The sequence below is a fragment of the Protopterus annectens genome, chromosome 9.part0 (genome assembly GCF_019279795.1).
Source record: "Protopterus annectens isolate FY-2018-M chromosome 9.part0, PAN1.0, whole genome shotgun sequence".
Lineage (NCBI taxonomy): Eukaryota > Metazoa > Chordata > Ceratodontiformes > Protopteridae > Protopterus > Protopterus annectens.
In genome coordinates, this window is record NC_056743.1 from 93,106,475 (window position 1) to 93,132,863 (window position 26,389).

The 26,389-nt window shown below is 42.4% G+C and overlaps 1 protein-coding gene across 1 annotated transcript in view; it reads right to left on the reverse strand.

Moving 5' to 3' along the window:
• AMBRA1 (autophagy and beclin 1 regulator 1) overlaps positions 1-26,389 on the reverse strand; it is a gene marked incomplete in the record, with an annotated part of 1,868,076 nt that overhangs the window by 572,186 nt on the left and 1,269,501 nt on the right. The window contains 1 exon segment of the mRNA XM_044082605.1: positions 23,808-23,996. Within this exon segment, the coding sequence (XP_043938540.1) occupies positions 23,808-23,996 (189 nt within the window).

Sequence of the window (26,389 nt, forward strand, 5' to 3'; positions counted from 1 at the left end):
ATACTGTGACTGTCAACTTTTGAGGGCTTGTGCTCTGGGGTAGGGCGATACAGTAGTGTGGTCCCTTTCTCCTCAAATTCCACATCTCCCATTACCAAAAGTAACGTCTTATACTTTGGAGCCACCAATCTATAAGGCAAAGCAGATCTGGCAGCTGGAAAGGAGATGGGAGTCTGCTGTGTCATAATACTGCTAAACATACAGAGGACTGGCAGCTTTATTAAAGTATGCACTAATCCCAATGTGTTGAGTGATATACCAGTAATCACGTAGTCTGCATTATGCAGAAGCTGCCCTTTCTTCTGCAGTAAAGTGCTGCTCAGCGAGTCTCGCCAACCAACATACTGGCAAGCACTTTCACATTAACCTACACAATGATGTACAGCTCACCCTCAGGATGCCCCCCTTATCCTCAACCCTAACAGTGGTAAGCAGATTCCTCTCTTCCAAAACTGGGCCACCAGTTGAACACAGATCTTCTTGTCACTTTCTCATTTTCCTACCTCCAATTCCCTGTCATCCACCTTCCTACTATCCCTTAGTCTCTAGTTTTCACATTTTACCCTCTTCTGTCTTTGATTATACTCCACTGTTGAGCATTTACAGTTTTCACTTGCAATTTATGTACATACACATGATACATGATCAAGTATGGGTTACAATTTACTCAGGGACACTAATTTGTATTCCTGTTGGACAACGTATTTCATGACATGCACTGAACTGCATAATAAACATGTATTCCTCATTTATAAACTAAGACATATATACCACTGCTGTTGAACTTCTGACTCAACTGAATCTGTCTGCACATGTATATTAACTATCACATTTCAAAGTTCTTATTTGGTCTACATGCAGACATCTGAAATGAGTTTTCCAGGTCTTGATCTTACACTTACTTTTATCCAATGTAAAACGTCGGACATAAATACAGCTTTTTTCGATGAGCTACTATTGCAAATGGGCTCCATTTACTGGACTTCCTAGGTAACATAAATAAAGTCTAGCTTTTCCCACATTTTGCTTTCAGGTCACAATGACTTTCCTGAGTCTTTGCTCAGTCCAGGCACTTAGTTTGGTTCAATGCAAAATGAAGTAACCCCCCCCCCCCCAAAGCAACAAAAAATGCATCATAACTGCAGAATGTCAAAATGACCAACTGAATTATTTGTTCTCTCGCAAAGAGTAGATTAACTTTGGTGTACCTAGCGGGGAAATAGGTTCATAGGTTCACAAGTGTGTACTATGCTAATGGCCCTGGGGCTTTTACAAGCTTAGCCATAGGATTACCCTGGCATTGTGCCACCCGACCTTAGTTCCCAGTGTCTCTGTAGAGTAGAGCCACTGGAGTTATCCCTGGGGTGAATTTTCCATTTCCCATCCACTCATCAAGATTTCTCTTGAAGAGGGACAGCGAGGTGCTCTGCCTGACTTATATGGGAAGTCTATTCCATAGCATGGGCAGTCTCTGGGTTATGAACCTGCACCTCCAGTACATTCTGTTGATTGTGGTAATAAGGTTGAGGTCTCCGGAGCGTGTGCTGCTGAAGGATTGGGATTTCTTTAGCTGTAGCATTTCTAACAGAGCTGGGTCAGACATGGCTTTGTAAGTCAAGCAGAGATTGCCTCTAAATAGGCGATATGAGACAGAGAATAGTTGGAATTTTTTGAGTCTATTCATACAGGACAAATGTTTAAGGCCTAGGATCCTCTTTGTGAGGTACTTTTTCGGCCTCTCCAGTTGTTGCAGGTGTTTAGTGAGGTACATGCCAAATGGGGCATTTGTACTCGACTGGCCTAATGAGAGAAAAGTAGAGGGAGACAATGCCCTCTTTCTTCCTGGATGCAAAACTCTTAGTAATGAGATGTGCCACATAAAAAGACTTTCTGACCACAGTGGCAATGTGGTGATCCAAAGAGAGGTTGCTGTCAACCTGTGTTCCCAGATCTTTTATAACATCTTCTATGTTCAGTGGATTACCATCAATGTGGTAATTCATGGGAACCGGGTTTGTCCCCAAAGTGGATGACGACACATTTTTTGGCATTGAGCTTAAGGCCATGGTTCTGACACCAGTGAATGGTCTCAGTGAGGCCATTCTGTAGGATGTCAACATCACTTGGGGAGTAATAGCTCCCAACTTGCAATCGCCTGCGAACTTTATCAGCCAGAGTCCCTTCGTGTTGGTCTGGATTTCAGAGAGGTAGATACCAAACAGCGTAAGACCCATGACCGAACCCTGGGGGACTACACTTGTGACTAGCCAGCAGTCTGACTTGGATTCAGCTACTTTCACACTGTGGGTTCTACCTGTGAGCCAGTTTGCAACCCACCTAGTGATACAGGGGTTGATGCCTAGCTTGCTGAGTTTTTCTATGATTCCTGAGTGGGGAATGGTATCAAAGGCCTTGGCCAGATCAAGGTAGGCTGTATTAACCACCTTGCCTTCATCCACAGCTCTGGTGACTGACTCAAAGAAGTCAACCAAGTTGAGTAGGCATGTTCTACCCTTCACAAAACCAAACTGTGTGGGATCCAGAGTTTGGAGATTCCCTATATCCTTGTTTATTAGGTCCATGATGATGCATTCCATACCTTTGCATATCAGACTCGTCAGGCTAATGGGGTGATAGTTCCCAGGGTCTGTAGTCGCTCCTCCTTTGCAGAGAGGGATGACTGTAGCAGTGCGCCATTCGGTAGGGACAAACCCTGAGGTGAGGTTGTGAATGAACAGGGCACACAGGTGAGGTGCCAGTTCACTCTGTAGTTCATGTAGAGCACAGCCAGGGATATTGTCAGGTCCATAGAAACTGTACTCTTGGTCTTGGACAGTGCTGTTTTAATATGTGCAGCAGTAATACTAGGTGCCTGGCAATCTATTGGTATTGTGACTGGTCTTGGGGTAAAGTTGGCAATGAATCTGAGTATAGGAGGCATGATTGTGCAGTAGCTCAGAGCACATCTGGGTATTGCCATGAAGATTCTTTACATAACTATAGAAGGCCTTGTGATTGTCTTTACCATCTGCTGCAATTCTGTTTTCATAGCTAGCTTTAGAGGATTTGATGAGGGATCTCAATTTTTTGTTGAGGCTGATAAGGAAGTTTTTCCAGTCTTGGGACTTCACCTTATTCCAGATCAGTTTCCTTCTCCTGTTGTAGAGTTTGCTTATGGCAGGGGACCATCAGATTGGCTTCCTTTTTTTTTTGGAGGAGAGCGTCTTGGTTTTATTGGGTATGACGAGATCCATACATTTGTGTACGTGTTCGCACAGCACACTGGTGTATGGTTCGGCGGTCATGCAACTATTCTCCATTTGCATGGGTGCTATGAAGCTATACAACTCTGTTTTTTGGGGCCCGTTAGCTTTGGAGAAGTTTTTCATGGATGGTGGTTACCTTTGTGTGTGTGTGTGTGTGTGTGTGGGGGGGGGTTCCAAGGTGATTTGTTTGTGGTCGGATCTAACCAGGGAGGAGCAGACTATTGGTGTAGAGCAACGGTCATCCATGTTAGTAATGACCAGGTCAAGGATGTTGCCACCTCTAGTGGGGATAAAAACGAGCTGGTCCAGGGCACTGGAAGTAATGAACTCCAGGAAACGTTGGACAAGTGTATTGGTACAAGCCAATATACAATAAGGAATCAAGTCTATTTTGGTAGCTAAAGGTCTCCAAGCCTGTGATCTTTTTTAAACAGGAACCTCTGGAATCCTTCAGGTTTATGACGTCTTTAGATAAACACGGCAAAAGGGGCACTGCACTCAATAACAGGTATGACAACAGTTGAGAAAAAAAAGGGTGAGAACTTATTTTGTTAAAAAAATGACTTTAGATATTTTTTGAGCTCAGGAGAAGGATTTTCTTACTACTGTTGCAATATGGTAAACAAAGGACAAGGAAATGACAAAATATCAAGGTCTTTGATGACTAACTCAATATGGAGAGAGGTGCTGTCTAAATTACAGGCTGTGAACAGCCTTGTTTTCCAAATTAAGCAGTACTTTGTATTCCAGCACTTAATTTAAGTCCATTTTCTCTACACCAGTTATTTGATGGTCTAGACCAAGCTGCACTGAAGCGGTATGAGGAGTGACCACTACCTAGACTGCAATTAATCAATATAATTAGCCACAGGTCTGGGTTTGTTGGCTTGGAGGTTGGACAAGCAGATACTCAAAAAGGATGGATCCCAGTACAGAGCACTGAAGGGACACCACTGACCAATGTTTCCCTTTCTGAAATGGCTCCAGCTACTTCAACTACGTGCATTCTGTTTTGATGTTAAGTCTGTTATCCATCTCACAATAAATTTGTTGAAAATAATGGGCTGGGAAGTCATGTCAAGGCTTTAGTCAGACAAGGGTATGGTGTGTGAAGCACATGGCTACCATGTACAAACCCAGTGACCCTTTTGAAGATATTTACTAGGTTGATTGGGCATGACCTATCCCTGGTGAAGCTGAAATGCTGAGGGACCACAGCAATAGTCTAATGTAACTTCCATGGCTTTATAAATTACACCAGTTAAAATAACTGCTCTGTGGTTAGTGGTATTGGAGGTACAGCCACTTTTATTATGGGCATTACAATGGCCATTTTCTGCACTTCAGGTACATACCCAGTGTAGTGGCTTATGTTGAAAAGGCTCAGGATGAGTTTACAGCATATTTGACACTAATGACTAGGCATCCGGGAATATTATAAAGGCCCATAGATATGATACAGCTGGCTATGGAGAAAGTACAGTTGTGTACCTACCATAAATGTAGATGTTTGAGTGTATTCACTGTTGCAGTCATTACACTTGGATTATCCTGCTGGCAGACTACCCGCAGTCAGCCTGAATTCCAAAGTCCTGGTCCGGCGTCGGTTGCTGTCGCCTCTTCCCTGACGTCAGTGCGCCAGGTGTATAAAAGATGCAGCCGATGCCATTTTCTTCAGTTTTTCTTGCCCCAGAAGTCAGGTGCCCCCAAAAGGGTAGGCTGTAAATATTATGATCATAAAAAAGCATGCACATAACCTTCATCTACAAGCAAATACACCACATAGGTTGTATAGAAGAGAGAGGTAGAGATAATTCCCAGCAAAGAAAAAAGGGGTAATGGTGGGAGGGTAACCTGGACTGCAACACTGAATACACTCGAACATCTACATTTATGGCAGGTACACAACTGTACTATGTTCATAGTGTTTCACTGTTGCAGTCATTACACTTGGGTTGAATCCCAAAGCTGAGGTTGGGTGGCTGGGCCTAAATAGAGTTTGGAGTGGCTATGAGGCCCTGCGGAACTGCAGTGGCAAAGCCTGCTCTGGATTTAGAGTAGAGAGGTAAATGGTAGTGCTTTGTAAAAGTGCGCACTGAAGTCCAGGTTGCAGCTTCCAAAATGTCCTTGGTTGGTACTCCTCTGAGGAAGGCTGCTTAAGTGGCTGCTGCTCTGGTAGAATGTGGCCTAATGCCCTTGGGCACTGATTTGCCATGTTGTGAATATCAGAAACAAATGCAGTGGCCTATCCATTTTGAAATAGTCTGCTTTGAAATGGCTTTTCCTTGCGAACCTGCAGCATATGCCACTAAGAGTTGCTCAGTCTTTCTGAAGGCTTTAGTTTTGTCCAAGTAAAAGCGTAGCTGTCTGTGTATGTCCAAAGAATGCAGAAGTCTCTCCCCCTTATTCTGTGGATTTGGAAAAAAGGTAGGCACATGTATGGTTTGGTTAAGAGCCAGACTGGACACTACCTTAGGCATAAATGTTGGGTTTGTCCTTAGAGAAACCCTGTCCTGATGGAAAATAATAAAAGGTTCCACAGCCATTAGTGCCTGTAACTCCGAGACTCTTCTTGCTGAAGTTATTGCTAGGAGAAGAGTGGTTTTCCATGACAAGTATTTTATCTCTGCTGTATTGGCTGGCTCAAAAGGAGGCAGTGTGAGTTTTTCCAAGACAAAATTGAGGTCCCATGCAGGTACTGGAGCTCTCCTTGGAGGTCTTATGTTTTTGTCCCCTCTGAGAAACTGTCTTAGCAGCGGATGAGAAAAAATAGGTGGGTCCGTATTGTAATGAGCTGAAATGGCAGAGGCATGGATCTTAATTGATGAGAAGGATAGGCCTTTGTCCAGCATCAGTTAGGTATTGCAAAATCTGAGGTATATTTGTACAAGTGAGTCAGTTCCCTGCGCTTGGTTCCAAGCACAGAATCTCTTCCATTTTTCTGCATAAGATTTTCTGGTGCTGGGCCTCCTGTCCTGCAAAATAACATCCATAACTGCTTTAGAAAGAGGTGTGTCCTGAATGATTACATTATACGCCATGCGGCCGGATTTAGGGTTCTGAGTTGGCTGTGCAGGATCTGATTGTTCTTTTGAGTCAGCAAATGAGGTATAAGAGGCAATGTCCAGGCTGGGCCCTGAGACAAGCTCTTTAGGAATGGGTACCAGTGCTGGCGTGGCCAGTCTGGGGCAATCAGAATCATTTTTGGCTTTTCTCTTGTCTGACCTTTAAGAGTACCTTGGAGAGGAGAGGCAGAGGAGGGAAGGCATATACCGTAAGGGCTTTCTAGCTGCATGAAAGGGCGTCCACTTTCCATGCTTGCTTGTGATAAGTCCGAGTGCAGAATCTCTGTAGCTGGCAGTTGTGGGGGGAGGCGAACAGATCTTTGTCTGGGCATCCCCATTTCCCTGTTGTCATGTTGAAGATTTGTGGATCTAGTTTCCACTCGTGAGGATCCATGAGGTTTCTGCTTAGTTCGTCTGCCAAAGTATTTGTCTTTCCTGGCAGGAATTGTGCTTGCAGATGTACTTGAGAAGTCAATGCTGTGTTCCACAAAGTCATGGCTTGTCTGCAGAGGGGGTAGGAATGTCTGCCCCCTTGCTTATGTACCACATGACTGTAGTATTGTCGTCTTTATCAGCAGTTGTCCTGGATGTAGTAGGTCCATGAAGGCTGTCAGGGCATTTTGTACAGCTAGCATCTCTTTTTGATTGATATGAAGATGCATTTGGTTTGTGGGCCATGTGCCCTGAATACATTTTCCTGCCATGTGCACCCCCCCCCCCAGGCATAATCTGATGCATCTGTTGTTAGTGTCTGCCTGGCAGTGGGTAAGGTGAATGGCTGCCCACTGTTGTGGTGACAGGCCTGTGCCCTTCATTGAAATTCCTGTTGCAGGCAAGGAATGAGAGTAATTACTGCCTCCAGGCTGTGGCAATGTTGAGTCCAAACACTTTTTCGATACCATTGTAGTTTCCTCATATGCAGTCTTGCATATGGAATTAGTAAAATGCAGGATGCCATGTAGCCCAGAGCCTGCAGAATTTTTCTTGCAGATAACTGGGTCTTTGCTGCCATGTTTTTGAAGTAAGAAGTCAGTTGCCTTTGTTTGTCCGGCGTGAGATAAGCCATCTGGGCAGATGTATTTAAGCTTGCACCCAGGAATACTATCTCTTGAGAGGGTACTAGTTTTGATTTCTTTTCTTTTACGGTGTACCCTAGGCAAATTAGTAATCTTTTTACAAACGTCAGATGCTTTAGCAGAATGTCTTTGGTCTCTGCTTGAATAAGGCAGTCGTCCAAGTAGGGATATATTTGAATTCCTCTTTGTCTGCAAAATGCAATTACTGGTGCCAGGCATTTTGTGAAGACCCTGGGCGCAGTAGATAAGCCAAAGGGCAGTGCAGAGAATTGGTAGTGCATTGAGCCAGCTATGAATCTAGAGGTATATTCTGCAAGATTGTCTGATTGGGACATGCAGGTATGCCTCTTTAAGGTCCAAAGTTACAAGCCAAGCTTTCTTGTCCAGCATGGGCAGAAGCTGCTGTTGAGTCAACATTTTGAATTTTGGGACGTCCAGAAAAGTATTTAGAATAGACAGGCCCAGAACTGGACTCCAGGCTTTGTCCTTTCTTGGTACTAAGAAAAGTCTTGAGTAAAATCCCTGGCCCTGCTCTTGTTGTGGCACTGGCTGAATAGCCCCCATGTCCATGAGAGATTAAACTTGTTTTTGTGCCTCTTGCCATTGATTGCGTAGCAGGTCTGGCATACCTTTTGCCTTTGGAAGGGTGTGAAAGTGGAATCTGTAGCCCTGACAGACTATATTCAAGATCCATTTGTCCTGGGTGATCTTGTGCCAGTTTTGTGAAAAAAGTGCTAGCTTTCCCCCTAAGGGTGCTGCCAAAAAATAAGTGCTTGGCATTGGCAAGTCATCGAGACTGTTTTCTATAAGGCTGTGATTTGTCTTCTCCGCTTTTGGAGGTAGAAGCACCCCATTGTTTGGGCCTGTATGAGCCCTGGGGCTGTTGCCTGCCTCTAGGGTGTCTGAATCTGCCTCTTTGTGGTCTGTCTGACACTGGAAAGGACCAATTCTTAGAGGGGAAGTTCCTGCTAAATCTGGGTGGCTGTACCTGTAAGAAATCCTTTACTGTCTGCATAGATTTTCCCTTATCCTCCATTTTCTTCAATACCTCTTCTGCCTTAACACCAAACAAAGTATCATGCTGTAATGGAGCATCCAATAATTTTGCTTTAACATGATCAGGCAGATTCTGTTCCTTTAACCAAGCATGCCTTCTAATAACAGAACCTGTAACAGCGGCCCAGCACGAGGCCTCCAGTGAATCTTAGCCACATTGTAAAGTATGTTTTCCCACTTGTTCAGCTGCATGCAATAAATCCTGCAAATCTTTGCTCTCAGAACATTCAGAATTTGTCATCATTTTTTGTTTTAACAAAGACATTAAGTGTTGCTGATATTTGAGCATATGAAATTGACAATTTAAAGCCCTTACAGCCAAGGTAGCAGAAGTGTAAACTTTTTCCCCCATCTGTCCAAAGCACTAGAATCTCTATCTGAGGGGACAGGGTTTTTAGCAGAAGCAGCCTTGACCCCTTTGGGACCCTGTGATATAGTTTCTGGGTCAGCAGCAGGGTTATTGTAAAGAAATTTATGGGAGTCTGGAACCATGTAGTATCTGTCCAGCTTAACAGGGGCAGGAGGCAAAGAGTCTGGAGACAGGCCGGACTCTGAGAAAACATCATCTACTATGTCTAGAATAGGGGGAATTGCAAGAGGTCTGTGCTGAGGAAGTAAAACAAAGTTTCTAAGTCTTTTCTTAGAATCGGAATAATCTTGGCTCTCCCAGTGGAAATGCTCCCTCATGGTATGCAGGGTTGCCCCAAATGAATAGTCCTTAGGAGGAGAAGCTGAAGGAATAGAATCTTCAGCATCAGAATCCTCATAGGGAGGAACAGAATATCCCTGATCAGACGAGGAATCAGAGGAAATGGAAACCTGATCAGAGGAATCATATTCAGTGTCTTGCCTAGGCCTCTTATCAGGAGGGGGATGGGAACCCCTGATCAAAGTAATTAGGTAAACAGGTCTTCGGACATTTTGAGCATCTGTTCTTAGCCATAGAAGTCTGTCCTGGAGAATGCTGTACTGGTTTCCTTGTCTTTAAAACTGTTTTAGACTTTGTCTTGGATGCTGAAGTAGACTTTATATAAAGTTGTGCAGGTCTGAAGACACCCTCAGAAGCCGATGCCTGCTCAGCGGCTCTGGACCCATCTGAGGGATTCATTTCCGAAGGGCCAATACCTTGAGTATCCAGAGGGCTAGCTGTCTCCACGTGGGAGTCGGAGGCAGCCTGTGGCTCTCAGGTAGCGGGAGTCAGGGGCTGTGAAAGCGCCTCACTGAGCACCGGCGAACCGGCGACTGGCCTAGAAGAGGCTTCGTCGACAGTTTTGGACCTCGGATGCCTGTCCTTGTCTTTATTCTTGAGTTTTTTATGAATTCCGGTCGTCAGTTGTTCCAACGGCATTATATAGTTACACCTTCTGCCAAAATAATGAAAAGCAAAATTGTACCAACGCTTAATAGTGCTTTGGTTAAATCTAGCACAAAACCGACAACTAGCAACGTCGTGGTCAGGGCCTAGGCTAGGTATACAGTAAGAATGAAAATCCTTATGAGGTACTTGCTTCCCACAAGAAATACAATTGTTAGCTTTTTCTGACATCGGTCTGGAGCAAGAAAAATGTTTCCCCAATGGGGTACTTAGCGACTTCGGATCTGAAATTCGATTTCGAAAATCTCAGGAGTCGGCCGACCGGCACTTGCGAACTGCTTTTGCTTCGGGCACCGCGGGCAAGAAAGACTGGAGAAAATGGCGTCAGCTGCATCTTTTATACCCCTGGCGCACTGATGTCAGGGAAGAGGCGACAGCAACAGACGCCGGACCAGGACTTTGGAATTCAGGCCAACTGCAGGTAGCCTGTCAGCAGGATAACCCAAGTGTAATAACTGCAACAGTGAAACACGATGAACATAACTTTTCTGAAATGATCCACAGTAATCCTTTGAGAGAGTTTCAGACTCTGGGATTAGTGGAATTTCCATAAACATAGCTGGGTCTGAGTGGGCTTGCTCAATGTGGATTAGATGACAATGATGTTTGGTGTTGTTTCTTAGTTTTCTGACATAGCTGAATTACAGTTTAATTATCCTTTGTTTCTGTTGCTACACTGATCTTTCTTAATGGTGATTTTAGCACTTTTGAGTTTACTTATGTTGCTCTTTAGATGGACCAATTCCAACTTCCAGGGCGCATGTAGTAAAAAATGTTTTCTCTTTTACTGTAGAATTTATGTGAGTAAATCACCAAAGTAGTTTATTTTTAAATGTCCCATTACATTTGGTCCTATTATGAACTGCTGGGTTTATACTTCTTAACCATGAATAAAACAGAGTTAAAAGTGGCGCCTGTGGATGCATTCACTGGTGGAGGTAGTGCAACAGAATATTGAAAGCTCATTGTGGAGTTAAGACATTTGCTTATTTTAACTCTCTCAACTCAGGAGTGTCCACTACAAAGATGCTTGTAGTTGTGATAGAAAAGACCACTGCTTTGTGAATGGCTATAACTATGGACGTAGATACAACTGGCAGGGTGTATTACATCTGGAGAGTAAGTTGACTATATGTGCCAGGGATGTTGCACTTAAGTCAAGGAACCGCTGGGTATGTTTACCATTAGGGATATATGTCTTCCAATTAACTGGGTAACCAAACTTCCCCATCATTAAAGTATTGCAATATATGAGAAATCCAACTAGCACACTTAGAAATGTTTAATAAATGAAGGACGTCATGGAAAGTGATCTACAGTAGGCTACAAAGTGGTAATTCATCTTGCTTGTAGTGAACTGGAATCAAGTTATGAATGAGTTTCGTGTAGAATATACATAGAGATAATACGGTCTCTAACCAATACCAACACATACTCCACAAGCTGCCCACAAATCATAAAGTGTGACTGAATCTGAACCATACACTACAGAAAGTGCTACATTTGCAATAAAACCACATCTCTGGTCCTACTTAAATATGGATTAAAGCTGAAAGAGAACCTTGAGATCAGGAAGCTTTTAACTTAGATTTCTGGCACTGAATACAGCGATCCTGACAATTATACTGAGATGCTTTTCCTACGTTAGGTTGCCAACGATAACTTTTCCTATTTAAAAAAATATATATATGGTTGTAGTAAAGGCTTGGGTCAGTATGCAAAAAGCAGAGGAGTAGAAGCCATTTGGAGCCCGGGACTAAACCTTCATTTGACCCCCCAACCTACAAAGCAAAAAAAAATTTTTTTTGAACAGGGGTGGGAAAAATGCCTTCACAACAGCTTTTCAGAAAAACAATGATCAAGAGGCTCAAAAACATGTCCAAACAAGATGTTTTATTGAAAGTTTAACACATTTTCATTTCATGAAATTTGTGGTTTTCTGTCACTGAGCTCATTAAATAATGACATACATTTGTGTTTCAGACATCATCTCCATCCTGTTACTCTAGCAACTTTCTAAGTTTAAACTGTGACAGCAGTACTTAAAACCTGACCCTATTTTTTGGGCCTTGGACACCATTATTTTAGGCTTTGTCTAGATTTCTTATGCTAAGAGGTTGAGAAGTATGCCCTCCTGACACTGTTTTTATTAGAGACAGACATATGTTATTTTTTTTAATGATCAAGAAGAGACTAGCAATATAAATATTTGCGGGTGTGACTGGACATTTCAGTGAGCCTGATCATCAGGGATTTCATTTTCAGTGAGTCATACTGGAAGGATTTACTATATCCTTATTTTAAAATCAAGAAGAAGATTATGCTTGGCTTTGCTGTATTGCTGCTTACAGAGCAGCAGAGCTGTATTGTTTGCTTCCTTTCTCTTAATGTCCTGGTAATCCCTTCAATAGTTTGTCCATTTATGCACAAGCTCTAGAATGACATTTCCCTAGACGATGCCTTCAACAGTGTCTCCAAGTATGCAAATGCACCAGAATGAAGCATTTCCTCTGACAACCCCTTCAATAGTTTGACTTTGTCCACATATGCACCACACAAGTACTCTAACAATACCAGAATGAAACAGTTCCTCCAATAATCCCTTCAACAGTTTTCCCATTGTATGTACCCTGACACTATTACTTACTTCAGAGTTCAGACTTCACATACTTTTTTTTTCTGCCCTCTCAGTCACTCTACAAACTGCTGATGACCGTCCATAGCCCCTCAAAACTGAGCCTACAGTGAGCGATTTATAATAAAAAAAACTATATATCAGCATGTTGTACGTGCCACAGATCTAACTCACAGACTGTCTATTATACCGTTGCACCAGCTCCTCTACCTGCACATGCAAGATGACCTAAGCACAGGTGAGGGACATGCATGAGTATCTTGAATGTCCTTTTATGACACAGGCTTGTAGTTTCCGTTAAAAACAAATTAAAGAAAAATAACCGATTAAAAAACATTGTAATTTGACACTGGGGATGCAAACTGCGTCCTGAACAAGCTAGAGTCCAGGGCTGTTGCCCTAATCACCCCATCCTAGCTACGCTACTGGCAGAAAGCAATGACATGACATTTGCAGTGTTGCCATCAAGTAAGTAGTCCTTGTCAATTTGCTTGTTCCAAGACACATACTGGACCCACCTCTCCAAATGACATTTGCTTAACTAATAATCTTTTCTATGAATCTAGGCATCATTCTGGGTGAAAGTAGAATTCCACTCAGGAGTAGAGTATAGCCTGCATTGGACATGTGCACAGTGACATCCATCACGTGTCTCTGTATGTTGCTCTTGTTTGAGCTCTCTGAATCATTCACACATACACACAGACGCAAACAGGCAATGAGAATAAGTAGTCATTCTGTTGGGTTTGTATGATCTTACAGCACACAAAATGTCAAACAGCCTGGCACCAGAACGACAACTGGTTACACTATTCTTATTCAGCCTGATGACAGTAGAATCTGTGAGACTAACACTGGAGTTGCTAATTATTAACAGATCTCCACTACTGCATGTGAACTTAGTGGAAGCAGAAGGTTTATAGTTTGCAACCTTGTGATTCCCTGTACTTAGACTTAAGTTTCGTATGCTGGGTGAGAGACCTGGACATGGTGTGCTTCTGTACTGAGGCTGAAGCTGGTCTGTCCTGAATCTAGGAGGTGGCATTCTACTAAGGCAAAGGTTTGTTTGCCTTGAATCTACGAGGTGGCATTCAACTAAGGTGCAAGGTTTGTTCATCCTAATTCTAGGAGGTGGCATTCTACTAAGGCTGAAGCTTGTTTGTTCTGAATCTAAGATGTGGCATTCAGAGGCTCAGGCTTGTTTGTCCCGATTCTAGGAGGGTAAGGAAGTGATTTCCTAATCTCATCACATGCAGGTATGATGCCTGCACACAGTGATGGTGGTTGGGCTTGTGTGAAGTACACCCATTATCTGACTGGGTGACAGACTGACCTCCAGATTGTAAAGATTCTCAGGTCTCTCAAAATTTTATCATGCTGATCAAGTAGTAGCTGATCACCTGTAAGCATTATACAGTTGCCATGCTGCCTAATAGCCGGATACAGAAAGGGTCAAAATAGGCTGTACTTCCATATTGGTCAGGTACATTCAGCAGGTTAAGGCTACAAAAAGTCAGTGGTTAAGGGACGTTTTAATTAACTTGGTTGCTTCCTTAATGTCTAAGGCAAGATTAATTTAACATCTAATATCTTAATGCATTACTAATAAAAACAATGCAAAGGTGCACAAGTAAAAGAAGGATCACAGTTCAATTAGGAAAGAATGTGAAAACAGGTAATGACAGTATAAAATCTACGTTCTAATAGGGATATAGCACTAATAATACATTTTTGTATTAAAAACAGTACAATTCAAGAAAGAACAGCACAGTATTAATAACCAGTAAAACATCATCATCTTCTTTCGGCTGTTCCCGTTAGGGGTCGCCACAGCGGATCATCTGTTTCCATTTCTTCCTGTCCTCTGCATCATGTTCTTTCACACCAACTGCCTGCATATCCTCTCTCACCATATCCATTAACCTTATCTTAGGCCTTCCTTTTTTCCTCTTACTTGGCAGCTCCATCCTTAGCATCCTTTTCCCAATATACCCAGCATCCCTCCTCAGCACATGTCCAAACCAACGCAATCTCGCCTCTCTTGCTTTGTCTCCAAACTGTCCAACCTGAGCTGACCCTCTAATATACTGATTCTTAATCCTGTCCATCCTAGTCACACCCAGTGCAAATCTTAACATCTTTAACTCTGCCACAACCAGCTCTGACTCCTGCCTTTTCGTCAATGCTACCGTCTCCAACCCATATAACATAGCTGGTCTCACTACTCTCGTGTAGACCTTCCCTTTCACTCTTATTGGTACCAGTCTGTCACAAATCACTCCTGACACTCTTCTCCACCCATTCCACCCTGCCTGTACTCTCTTCTTCACCTCTCTTCCACACTCACCATTACTCTGAACTGTTGATCCCAAGTACTTAAACTCATCTACCTTTACCAACTCTACTCACTGCATCCTCACCATTCCTCTACCCTCCCTCTCATTTACACACACATATTCGGTTTTAGCCCTGCTGACCTTCATTCCTCTCCTCTCTAAAGCATATATCCACCTCTCCAGGGTCTCCTCAACCTGGTCCCTACTCTCACTACATATCACAATGTCATCTGCAAACATCATAGTCCACAGGGCCTCCTGTCTAATCTCATCTGTCAACCTGTCCATCACCACTGCAAATAAGAAAGGGCTCAGAGCTGATCCTTGATGTAATCCCACCTCCACCTTAAACGTATCTGTCACTCCCACCGCAGTCCTCACCAATGTCACACTACCCTCGTACATATCCTGTACCACTCTTACAATCTTCTCTGCCACTCCCGACTTCCTCATACAATACCACAACTCCTCTCTAGGCACCCTGTCATATGCATTCTCCAGTAAAACAGCTGGCACAAATGCCACTCCGTCCCCTATCAAAAAGGGATAAAGAGATTGGTTTGGGTGTCACACAGTATTTGAGGAGATGACACATGATAATGTGATGTTAAAGTCATTTGGAAAATACATCTACAGCTGTTATGCAACAGGAACAATACAGTAATAAGTTTACAGTATCTACAGTCTCACAGCAACAACCAGCTGCTATATAGATCTATTACATATACACTGCAGCACGAGTGTACAAACAAAGTCAGCACTGGGACTGATAGTACCTCCTACAGAAAGCGAGTGACACTAAGTGAAACAGAAAAAAAATAACGGAGTTGAAAGCTATGAAGAAATCTACAACCTAACACAGAAAGCAAACAACTTATACAGTACTCCCCCTGGGGTGCTGTGCATAGTGCAATTTCTAGGCCTGGTTTTGCGATCAATCCAGTAATCCAAGTTGGGAGGGTGGCCTAATGGTTGAGGTGTTTGCCTTACAAACACAAGGTACGGGGTTTGAATCTCACAGGGGATAATTAGCTAGGCTTAAAATGGCTTGCAAGGGCAGTTAGCCTAGTACTAACCTATGAACCTATGAAGTTAACTAAATAGAACCTAGAAAAAACAACATACTACAAAACAGCACACTCACCACCTGAAACAAGCTCTTTAGCCTGTAGTATTTCAGACACTCAGAACAAAATCAGTTTACTCTCCTCTCAGAGTAAAACTACTTTCATGAGTTCAAAATGAAAGCTTACCAAGGCACAGGTATTTAAGTCAGCAAGAGCACACTCAATAGCAGAAGGGTTCCTATTACATGAGCAAAAGCTAGAAATAGCAAATGCTCATTTGTCAAACTCAAATGCACGAAACCACAGAATATCGAAGGAACCGTTCTCTGGACTTTGTTATTTTCTTCACTATGGTGCGATCTCGGAGTTGGTATATTTAAGGTGTGGGGGTTGAAGCTCCCACTTTATGTTGCCTGTACATTCTTTTTTTTTTTTTTTTGGGGGGGGGGGGTCAGCAAATTTTTTCCCCTGTGGAAAAAAATCCGTTCCTTCGAAATTTTGTGGTTTCGTGCATTTGGCTTCGATAACTGATCATCCGCTATTTCTATCGTTAGATCATATAATATGAAACCACAGCAGAAAAAGACTTACTCCAGTCATTATGGGTCTGGTTTTGCAGTCAATCCGACTATTCAAGGTCACAAACAGGTTTGAAAAGATACAGTTAGTCAACCTCTCTACTCTCCTTGGTTCTGTTAATGCACTATCTCAGCTGCCTGTGGAAATCAAGAAAATTTAAAGTACCCCCATTCTGTGGGCTAGGGATGAAGCAAGCAGGTAAATGAACAGGCAAAGGCTTACTGCTAATATTACTTTTGACATAAAACTGGTGTTAAATATTAGGCAATCTCTACCTCTGCAGAACGCTGTAGAAGGGTGGGTGCTCATGGGGGGATCTGAAGTTCCGAAACCCTGCTGGCTGACATGATGGCTGTTAATACAACTTTTCTAAGATAAAACCTTCATGGGGAAGACAATGAGTTTGAACAGATCCCCCTGCCCTTTTTTTTTTTTTTTTTTGACAGGGATACCTTTTACTGTAGCACTTTTCCAGGGATGTCAAGTTCTGCAGGAATTTAGAAAAGGTGAAAAAATCCAAAGTCAATAATGTTAGCAAGTGAAGAAAGGAGTTCACAAACTGTTGACAGTTTGTTGCTCTGGAGGTTTTCTGCAAGCTGAGTGAAAAATGGGGGCTACCCATATAATTCAAACAGCAAACATTCAATCAGCAAAAAAGTACAGTGGTGTAACATCTTACCATAACCAGTAAATGTCCTATTTCTAAGTGCTGCAGTATTCTTTACTCTTAGGGATGTCTCTGCCAAGGCTAGTAACACCTATGGCCAGCATACCAAAGCCTTTACATCTTCTGGGTGTTGTATGTCAAACATATGTCCTATGTGCAAGACGTACGGTACATGTGACATGAGAGTGCCTAATCCTCAGAGAGGAAGTGTTCCAGAAGAACCAGAGCAACCCCAAAGCAACAACACATACATCCAGGATATGAGGAAGAAAAAAGGCAGCTCCCTCAGCCTGAAAGAAAACAACAGAAAGTAACAGGGGTAGGAAGGTAGGACTCAATACTGTAAAAGTGAGAAGACTTCCACTGTCATTGTAAGATCTTAACACAACTGTACTAAGTCCTTCCTTTTCAATGCTGCAGTATTCTTTACTCTTGGGAGAGTATGAAAGCTGCTGTAAAGTACAGAAGGAGGAAGCCACAGTAAAGCCCTCCAAAAAAAAAAAACAATGAAGGATGGCCCTAGCAATAATAGCCCTGGCCCTAGAAATGAAATCCAACTTGCAATGCTTGTTAAAAGTATGAACAAAAGACCAAATAGCAGCTTCCAGGATAACTCAATTATCCAGACCCATGAAAAACAAAATCACCAGAAGAGGTGACTACCCTAGTAGAAAAAACATGAACAGAAAAGGAAAGCTATCTGCCATAAAAGAAAATTAAAAAAAAAAAAAAAAAAAGGAAAGGAATGGATTTAGAAGTCCAGAAGAAAATGGTTTGCTTTGATCCTGCCATATTGAATTTCCTGGCATGAAAGGAAACAAAAAGCTGCTCAGATTTTCTGATATGTTATATCTTGTCCAAGTAATATCTGAGCTGTTTATGTAAATCCAAAGTGTGAAGAACCCCCTTATTAGGATTCTATGGAGAGGGGAAAAAAGGAAGGAAGATGAATAGACTGATTCAAGGAAAAATCAATAACCACCTTGAACATAAAAGAAGGATTGGTACGTAGAGACATCTGTCCCTGTGAAAATCCAGAAAAGGTAGAACCACCATGAGTGCTTGAATTTGAAAGACTCTCTTGGTAGAAGCAAGAGCCACCAACAATACAGTCTTCCAAGTACAATGTCAGTGTTGTAGAGAAAAGGAAACTGCAGACTCACAAAGGAACGGGGCAATTTCTCAAAAACAAAATTAAGGTCTCAAGGAGGAGGAATAGGCTTTCTTGGAGGCCATATATGAAGAACACCTTTCAAAAAATTGCTTGACTTCAAAACTAGAAGCCAAAGGTGGATTCAGTGGATATGGCTGACAAATTAACTTAAACATATGAATATGCCAAGCCAGATTTGAGCAACTCAAAGAAATGAGCATAGGAACCCCACAGAAAAAGGCTCCAGGTCATACCTGAGACATCAAGTAGAACGTGTCTTTCATTTAGTCACATAAAATTTTATAATAGCCTCCTGCAAAACCAGAAGCATGTCTGCAGAAAACTGGGGACTAAAAGGAATCAAAACCTGGTCACCAAATGCGTCAATTGAAGGGTGGACAAGTGAGGGTGAATGACAGATCCCTGGTCTTGCATAAGAAGATCCATTCTGTGAGGTAACCTGCGATGACAGCTCCAGGCCAGATGAAATAGAAGAGGGAACCAGTGCTTTCTGGGCCAAAGGGAATCACCAGCAAGATGTTACACTTGTCTCTTATTATCTTGTGCAGGACCTTTGGTAGCAGAGGAAGAGGGGAGAGGCATACAGAAACATCCCCTTCCAAGAAAAAGGCATGGCATCCACTTTCCAAGTCAGAGGACTTAGCATTGAACTGAACTGGAGAAGTTGCATTTTGAGGGTAGGCAAAAGGATCTAATTAAAAAGTGACCCGCAGATGTAGAATGTCCAGAAACAACTCCCTGTGACTCATCCATTTGTGAGGATTTGTCCTGACTTCCTCAGAGAGTGAGCCACCAGATTGTGCTTTGAAGGAATGCAGACCAACCTGAAGAACTAAGTGTTGGTGGACTGCAAAATCCCAAGCCTGAAGATCCAGCCTGCAAAGTTAGCAGTTTGTGCCCCCTTGCTGACATACCACAGTACTGTGGTACTGTCTATAAAAATCTTTACAGGACCTTAAAACCAAAAGGAGTGAAAAGCATGGAGAGCTAGAAGTACAACACTTATTTCCTTGATGTTGATATGGTCTGTCAGGTGTAGATGGGGCCAAAGACCTGGGTGGAGGCTATCCAAACTATGATCAGAAGTATCTGTGTACAGCTTCTGAATAGGAAGAGGACCCTGAAAAGACAGACCTGAAGGCATGATGACTCCACTAGTGGAGCTCAAGCTTGAGACAAGGAAAGAGAGAAACCTGATATTTCTGAGGGTGGCAGTGCTGGAGCCAAACAGTCTTGAGAAATGAATGAAATTTACTCATGTGAATCTTGGCAAAGGGAACCATGAGAATGGTCGATGCCATGTACCCCAGAGCTTGGAGAAATTCCTTTGCATGAAGACTGGAAGGGGAAGCAGCAGCTGGAAATAAACGGTCAAAGAGAGGACCTTGGGAGGCAAGCCAACAGTGAAATGGTATGAATCCTGCAACCCAAAAACACTTCGTCCTGAGAGGGAGTCACAGACTTTTTGAGACTCAGTGTGAATCCCATACTGCGCAGAAGAAGCATAGTGAACTGCAGATCCTGAAAAGCTGGAGCTGCTGAGAGGGGGCTTGAATCAAAATGTCATCCAAATAAGGAAATATCTGAATTCCCTGAAGTCTGCAGAAGGCTATGACGGGGCTAGACATTTGGTAAAAACCCTCAAAGTTGTAGAAAGAACAAAAGCCAAGGCAGAGAACTGATAATGAGAGGATCATAAAACTGACAATGCGAGGAACAAACAGAGAACTGATAATAACAGGAACAAACAGAGGAACGTAAAAAATTTCCTGAGCACAGGGTGAACAGTAAAGTAAAGGTAGGCGTCCTTCAAATCCAGGGATACCAGAAAGGACTGAGGCATGGAAAAGTGTCTGAAGAGGCAATATCCTGAAAGGAACCTTAAGAAAAGCACTATTAAAAGACAGATCTAGAATAGATCTCCATGACTCGTCCTTCCTGAGAACTGGAAACATCCTGGAATAAAACTTTTTCTCTGCTGAGACGAGGGGAAAAGCTGAACAGTTCCCTGAACCACCAAGATCCTGCAGAACCAAAGGAAAATGTGGGGACTAACAAGGATGAGACTGAGAAATGTCTGAGAATGGAGGAAGGAACTTCCAAACCATAAAATAACCATTTTGGATAATGGACAGAACCCAAGCATCTGTGGTTATCAGTTGTCTAACAGGAAAAGTGAGAGTCAACATGAGGGGCAGAGGAATCTGGCTGATGGGTAGGAGTGGCAGAATATCAAACAGAAGCAGATTTGTAAGGGAAGAAAGGCTTTTGACTCTTAGTTAGCACCCTGAGAAGGCTTGCCTGGAAAAACTTTCATAGGAGTCCTCTTGCCCCTAGAAGGCTGTTTAGGCTGCAGACAAACAAAACAAGGCTCTGAAACTTAAGAACAGAACTGACAAAGATTTGTTTCAAATCCTGCATAACTTTACCCTTATCCTGAAGGGTCTTAAATAATTCAAATGGAACAGTGCCAAACAAATCCCGGTTCTCTAAGGGAGAATCCAATAACTTGGCCTTGATGTCTTCAAGCACAGCCTGGGGGTGTAACCAATAGCTGTGCATAACAGATCCAGATGCAGCTGCCTTAGAGAAAGCATCACAGCTACATTTAACAGAATGACAAGCCATTTCAGAAGAAAAGCTTAAAAGGGAAATGGCAGAAGTCTTGACTTCTAACACAGACAAGTCAGCCAGAATGCTGGAAAAGAGCCACAACATATCTAGTCACATGGGTCTGGTAATTAATAGCCCTGATGGATATGGCAGAAGTAGTATATACTTTTTTTTTTTTTTTAACCATATCTGTCCATGGCATCTGTCCTTACCTGAATGTAAAAACTTAGAAGAAGCCAGCAACTTGGATGGTTTATGAGTGGCTGCAGAAATAACAGCAGGAACAGAGGTAGGGCTTTGATATCAAAACTGCTGAGTTTCAGGGACTTTATAGAACCAGTCTGGGCAGGAGGCTGAGAGTCAGAGGCCTAAGAAGCTGCAGTGAAAATATCCAGGAGGGCGGCCAGCACTGGAGGACCTGCAGAAGGCTGACAAAAATCTATCTGCAAGAGTTCATAGTATCTTTTTTGGACATCAGAAACCTGGGAACAGTCCCACAAAGTATTCCATCATACTAACCACTGTGTCTGCAAAAGACAAATCCTCCACAGGAAAGTGAGACTTCTTCCTTAGACCTCAGGGAAAGGGGAAAATGGATCTGAGACGATTATGTCAATGACTCCTCACCAGAGTCCAACTCTTTAGCAGAGGAATCAGAGTCTTTACAGCATATGGAAGGAGTGGAGGACTATGGAACAGAAGTAGGGACACAATCCTTTTTTATTTGGGGGGGGGGGGGCTTAAGAGCACCAGCAAAATCCTGCCATTCTTTGTGTGGATCCTTGGCTACAGGGACACATGCTTACTTTTTTTTTTTTTTTGTAAAGTAACATCAGTTTTAACAAATCTAGAAGTTCAGACTCTCTGCCTAGGTTCAATAAGATCACCAGGCACATCTACCCTAATAGGTATTTGGGGAATCCCCCCAGGCCCCTCCAAAATAATCACATATGGTTCCTCCTCCACATCTGCACCAGAAATAAGCACAGCCTGTTCGGACATGAGGGTAAGGTAGCACCATGTCGCCCTCCAAAACTGGGTCGCAGCAGAGGGAGCTGACTGCAGCACTACACAGTCCTCAGGTTGATCATCCAACTCAAAAGAGATATCCGGTGGCGACAGGACAGAAGCAAGATCTGTTAGCACCTTTTTGGCTTTCTTTTTAAGAGGCAGCTATATGCCTGGAGGATTTGGCCATGGTACCCTGAGCCAAAAGCTTCAACTGCTTGGTCTCTAAGCAAGTGGCAAGAGGTGACAGATAACTGTGGAGTACCTCAAGGCCAAATACCTGGTAAATCTTTCACTGTGTATGATCGTGAGTAGCACCCAAACAAAAAGGCATTGTTAGTCTGTATCTTTATGTGGAATATGCATCTCACACTCATTTTCCCCTCCTGGATGACATGCAAACTAAAATAATTAGAAAAGAAAGGATGAGACCCAATAGGGCACATTTCTGCAGAAGGCTTGGTAGTGAAACAAACTATGTAAAAGGCTTACATACTGAATTCAAATGTAGCTTTCAGACAGGCGGCAAAGAAGTTCTGAGGAATAGGCGCTCGTATGTGACATTTTTACTTTGCACCTTGCACATAGGACATACAGTTGATATGCGGCGCCCAGAAGTAGTAGAGGCTTTGGTATGCTGTCTGGACATTAAGCTATCCTTGGCGGGATATCCCAAGAGCAATTAATACAGTGATAAGAAAGGACATCTGAAGTAAAGGTATGAACACTGCAGAGATTTATACAGATTTTAAGCCTAATGTCAACCAAGTAGTAGTTATATTCAGAAGGACAAATAGAGGTCTGTTTGGACCTGGACAAGCTATCATGAGACAAATGTCCTGTGCAAAGAATACTACTGCATTAATAAATCACTAGGACGAGCACATGCAGATCTTACTATAAACTGTCTTTCAGCTTTTCCCAGTTAGGGGTCGCCACAGCAGAACTCCGGTCCGCTAATGACTGGCAGTGAATTTTTACAGTGTTGAGTTGCCAGCTCAGCGCCCAACCTTCAAAGAAGGTTCATTCACACACGCACGCACCTGCCTACCTGCATGTCTTTAAATTTCACTCGACCACGGGTAGGACATGCAGACTCCACACAGAAAGTGCTCCAGGCAAGAATGGAACCGGAGAACCTCTTGCTGTGAGGTGACAACACTAACCGCTGCACCACCACGACCACATCCAAAACTTGACAAGTCCCTTTCTGAAGGTAGCTGAGAGAAAAAAAAATGTGACCACAGACACATTTTAAAACCATACCTTTAAAGGCATCAAACATGGTAACCTTTAAGTGCATGTCAGTATGACATCCAAACTGCATAACAAACCAGAAAGTACAAAGGATTTAACTGGATAAGAGTGGACCACTATAATCTGACAGGAATACCCTAGCACAAGCAGGTGTGTGCATGTGCTCAGACTACAGAAAGTTAAGATCAAAGGGGAAACAATGCTAAACAGGCCCAAAAAGGAAATTAAGTGCACAAGGCTGCAGAGAGTACTTTCCTGCCTATCATCCTTTTAAAATAATTAACTTCGACGCGAGAACCAATTAAATCAGTACAAAGCATGCTCTTTTCCACAGAAAAAACTCTGACATTCAAACCTCTACTCATTTACCATTTCTAAAAGTCAACCAAGGTCAGTTATTTTTGATTTACTGGCAGAAAATGTCATGTGCATCATCAAAAACAAATAGAACTGTCAATGGTCAAAATATAATGGTCACTACAGAAGCATGATATTAAATTATTAAATTCAATAATTAAATCCACCAAATAGAGCTTTTTGTGCATGGTAAACATTATACAGCTGTACTCTCAAACAAGTATTACAGGAGGCATAATGCAAAAGATATAAACTACACAGCCGTGACAGACTTACCAAATCGCTTGGTGTACAGCATCTCTCCTAAGTTATGTGGTGCCAGAGAATACACTGCTAGGATACCTTCATCAGGAAAGCCACGCTGACTGCTAGGAATAAATGCTGCAAGGAGCTGTCCATCTGCTGAAATGTCACAGCTAGCATCATTGTAGATTTTGCAGTTCTGGACCAGGACATTAATGGAGGCTGCAAGGACACAGAAAGCATAAAATAGAGCAATCAAAAATTTAGTATTCAGCACAAATGTTACACATTTCAGACTGCTTCAGTTTTGGAATCCCATTTCACAACAGATGGGAAATTAACAGAAAGGTACTATTAATTTTCCCTGATAATTTCAGACAGGGAACTTGCAAATTTTCCAGACTCAACTAAGACAAAGGAAGAAAGCTGAACAGGAGAAATTCCTCTTTTGTTTACTTTTTCCCTGAGGTCCACTCTCCCTTTAGGGCTTGAAGCAAAACATGGTGGTGTACATTAAACTAGAGTACAGTTTTGTTTTGATGAGGCATGAGATTTATGATGTGTTGACATGAGGATGCCCTACCTAATTTAGCTGCTGTAACCATCTGTCAACAAGCAATGAACATATTCTCAAACTCCAGCTGTGGAAGAATCATTGCTGGTTTCATCAAAGGTGCAGAAGAGCTCAGCAGGACATTTGCACTCGTGAAATGTCCCACTGTTTAAAAAGAACACCAAGAAATCCATCCTGCAGGAACAGATTCACTACTAATGCTAAGTGCTACGAATACAGCATTCTGCTTCATGCTCACAAGTTCGCCTCACAAGAGTAATAGTGAGTTGTAGAAGGCAGTAGTCACTATCTGGGAGCTGCACCAAAAAGAGACGCTGCATCTGTGCTGAACTCCCATAATATCCAAAGACAAATAAATGGATAACAACCACTTAATCCACAGGAGAGAGAGGAGACCACTATTGCTGCAGTGAACATAAAGAACAGTCAAGACCTTACAGGCTTTGGAACTGGACTCAAGATCCTTTACTGCTGGCCAGACTCCTATCCGGTGTCCTTAAATGGGAATATATCCTTTTACTTAGGTGAGTTGACTACACAGACATTACGCAATGAGCCAAATGTCAGATCTTGAGATTACGAAACCCTAGCTTCTGAAGTGATGCTCTAGCAGTGGTGGCGACTTTTCATATTATGTTACAGCTTTAAGCAGCGTCTCTGAAGGGATGTATCAATCATTTGGAGACTGCAACACTGCTTGAAAGGCATGTAATTTTAGGTATTATAAGTATTTTTCAACAACAAATAACTTAAGAAGGCCCAAACTGTATCAGCCGTTACATAAGGAGGAGGTAAACGTGTCACCCCTTGACCTAGACAAAGGGCTGTCATACTGGACTAGAAGGGCCATAACCACTGACAATGGGGACTCAAATTTGAAAAGGGCCACCTAAGTAGCCACAAGAACAGTTGCCTGGGTGCCCATCCTGAAATGTGCTTCCTTAAGTAACATCACAAAGATTTTTCTACTGCAGCAAAAAAGTAAAAACCAGACCTTGCCATTACGAATCATCTGAGAGGGTTACTTGCACCATATGCCATCAACTTCAGCTTTCTCAAGGTCACAATCCCCTCTCTTGACCACTATTTTATTTATTTGACATGCGTTTACCAGGGTGGTCTGACTTGGTCGACTGAACCCGTTTTCAGCAGAGGCCCGGGGAGAAAAGCTGCACATACAATACAATGCAAATACAGTATAATCCAATACAGTAAAGATTACATTAGAAATACTACACAAACAAATAAGCTGAAACAACTTGCTACACGATGTTGTAATATATTTCTACACATCTCGACAATTCTATACAATTAAAACATTACAGACACACACACAATATATATATATATATATATATATATATATATATATATATATATATATATATATATATATTTATCTACACTGCAATGAAAAACTATTTGCCCCCTTCCTGATTTCATATTTTTTGCATGTTTGCCACACTTAAATGTTTCAGATCAACCAAATATAAATATTAGACAAAGATAACCCAAGTAAACAAAAAATGCAGTTTTTAAGTGATGATTTTACTTATTAAGGAAAAAACTATCCAAGCCTACATGGCCCTATGTGAAAAGTAATTGTCCCTTAATCCTAATAACTTGTGCCATCCTTAGCAGCAGCAACTGCAAACAAGCATTTGCGATAACTGGCAATGAGTCTTTCACATCGCTGTTGAGGAATTTTGGCCCACTCTTCTATGTAGAATTGTTTTAATTCAACCATATTGGAGGGTTTCAGAGAATGAACCACCTTTTTAAGGTCATGCCACAGCATCTCAACTGGATTCAATTCCGGACTTTGACTAGGCCACTCCAAAACCTTCATTTTGTTTTTTTTTTTTTTAAGCCATTAAGAGGTAGACTTGCTGGTGTGTTTTGGATCATTGTCCTGCTGCAGAGCACAAGTGAGCTTCAGCTTGAGGTCATGAACTGATGGCCGGACATTCTTCTTCAGGATTTTTTGGTAGAGAGCAGAATTCATGGTTCCATCAATTACAGCAAGTCGTCCAGGTCCAGA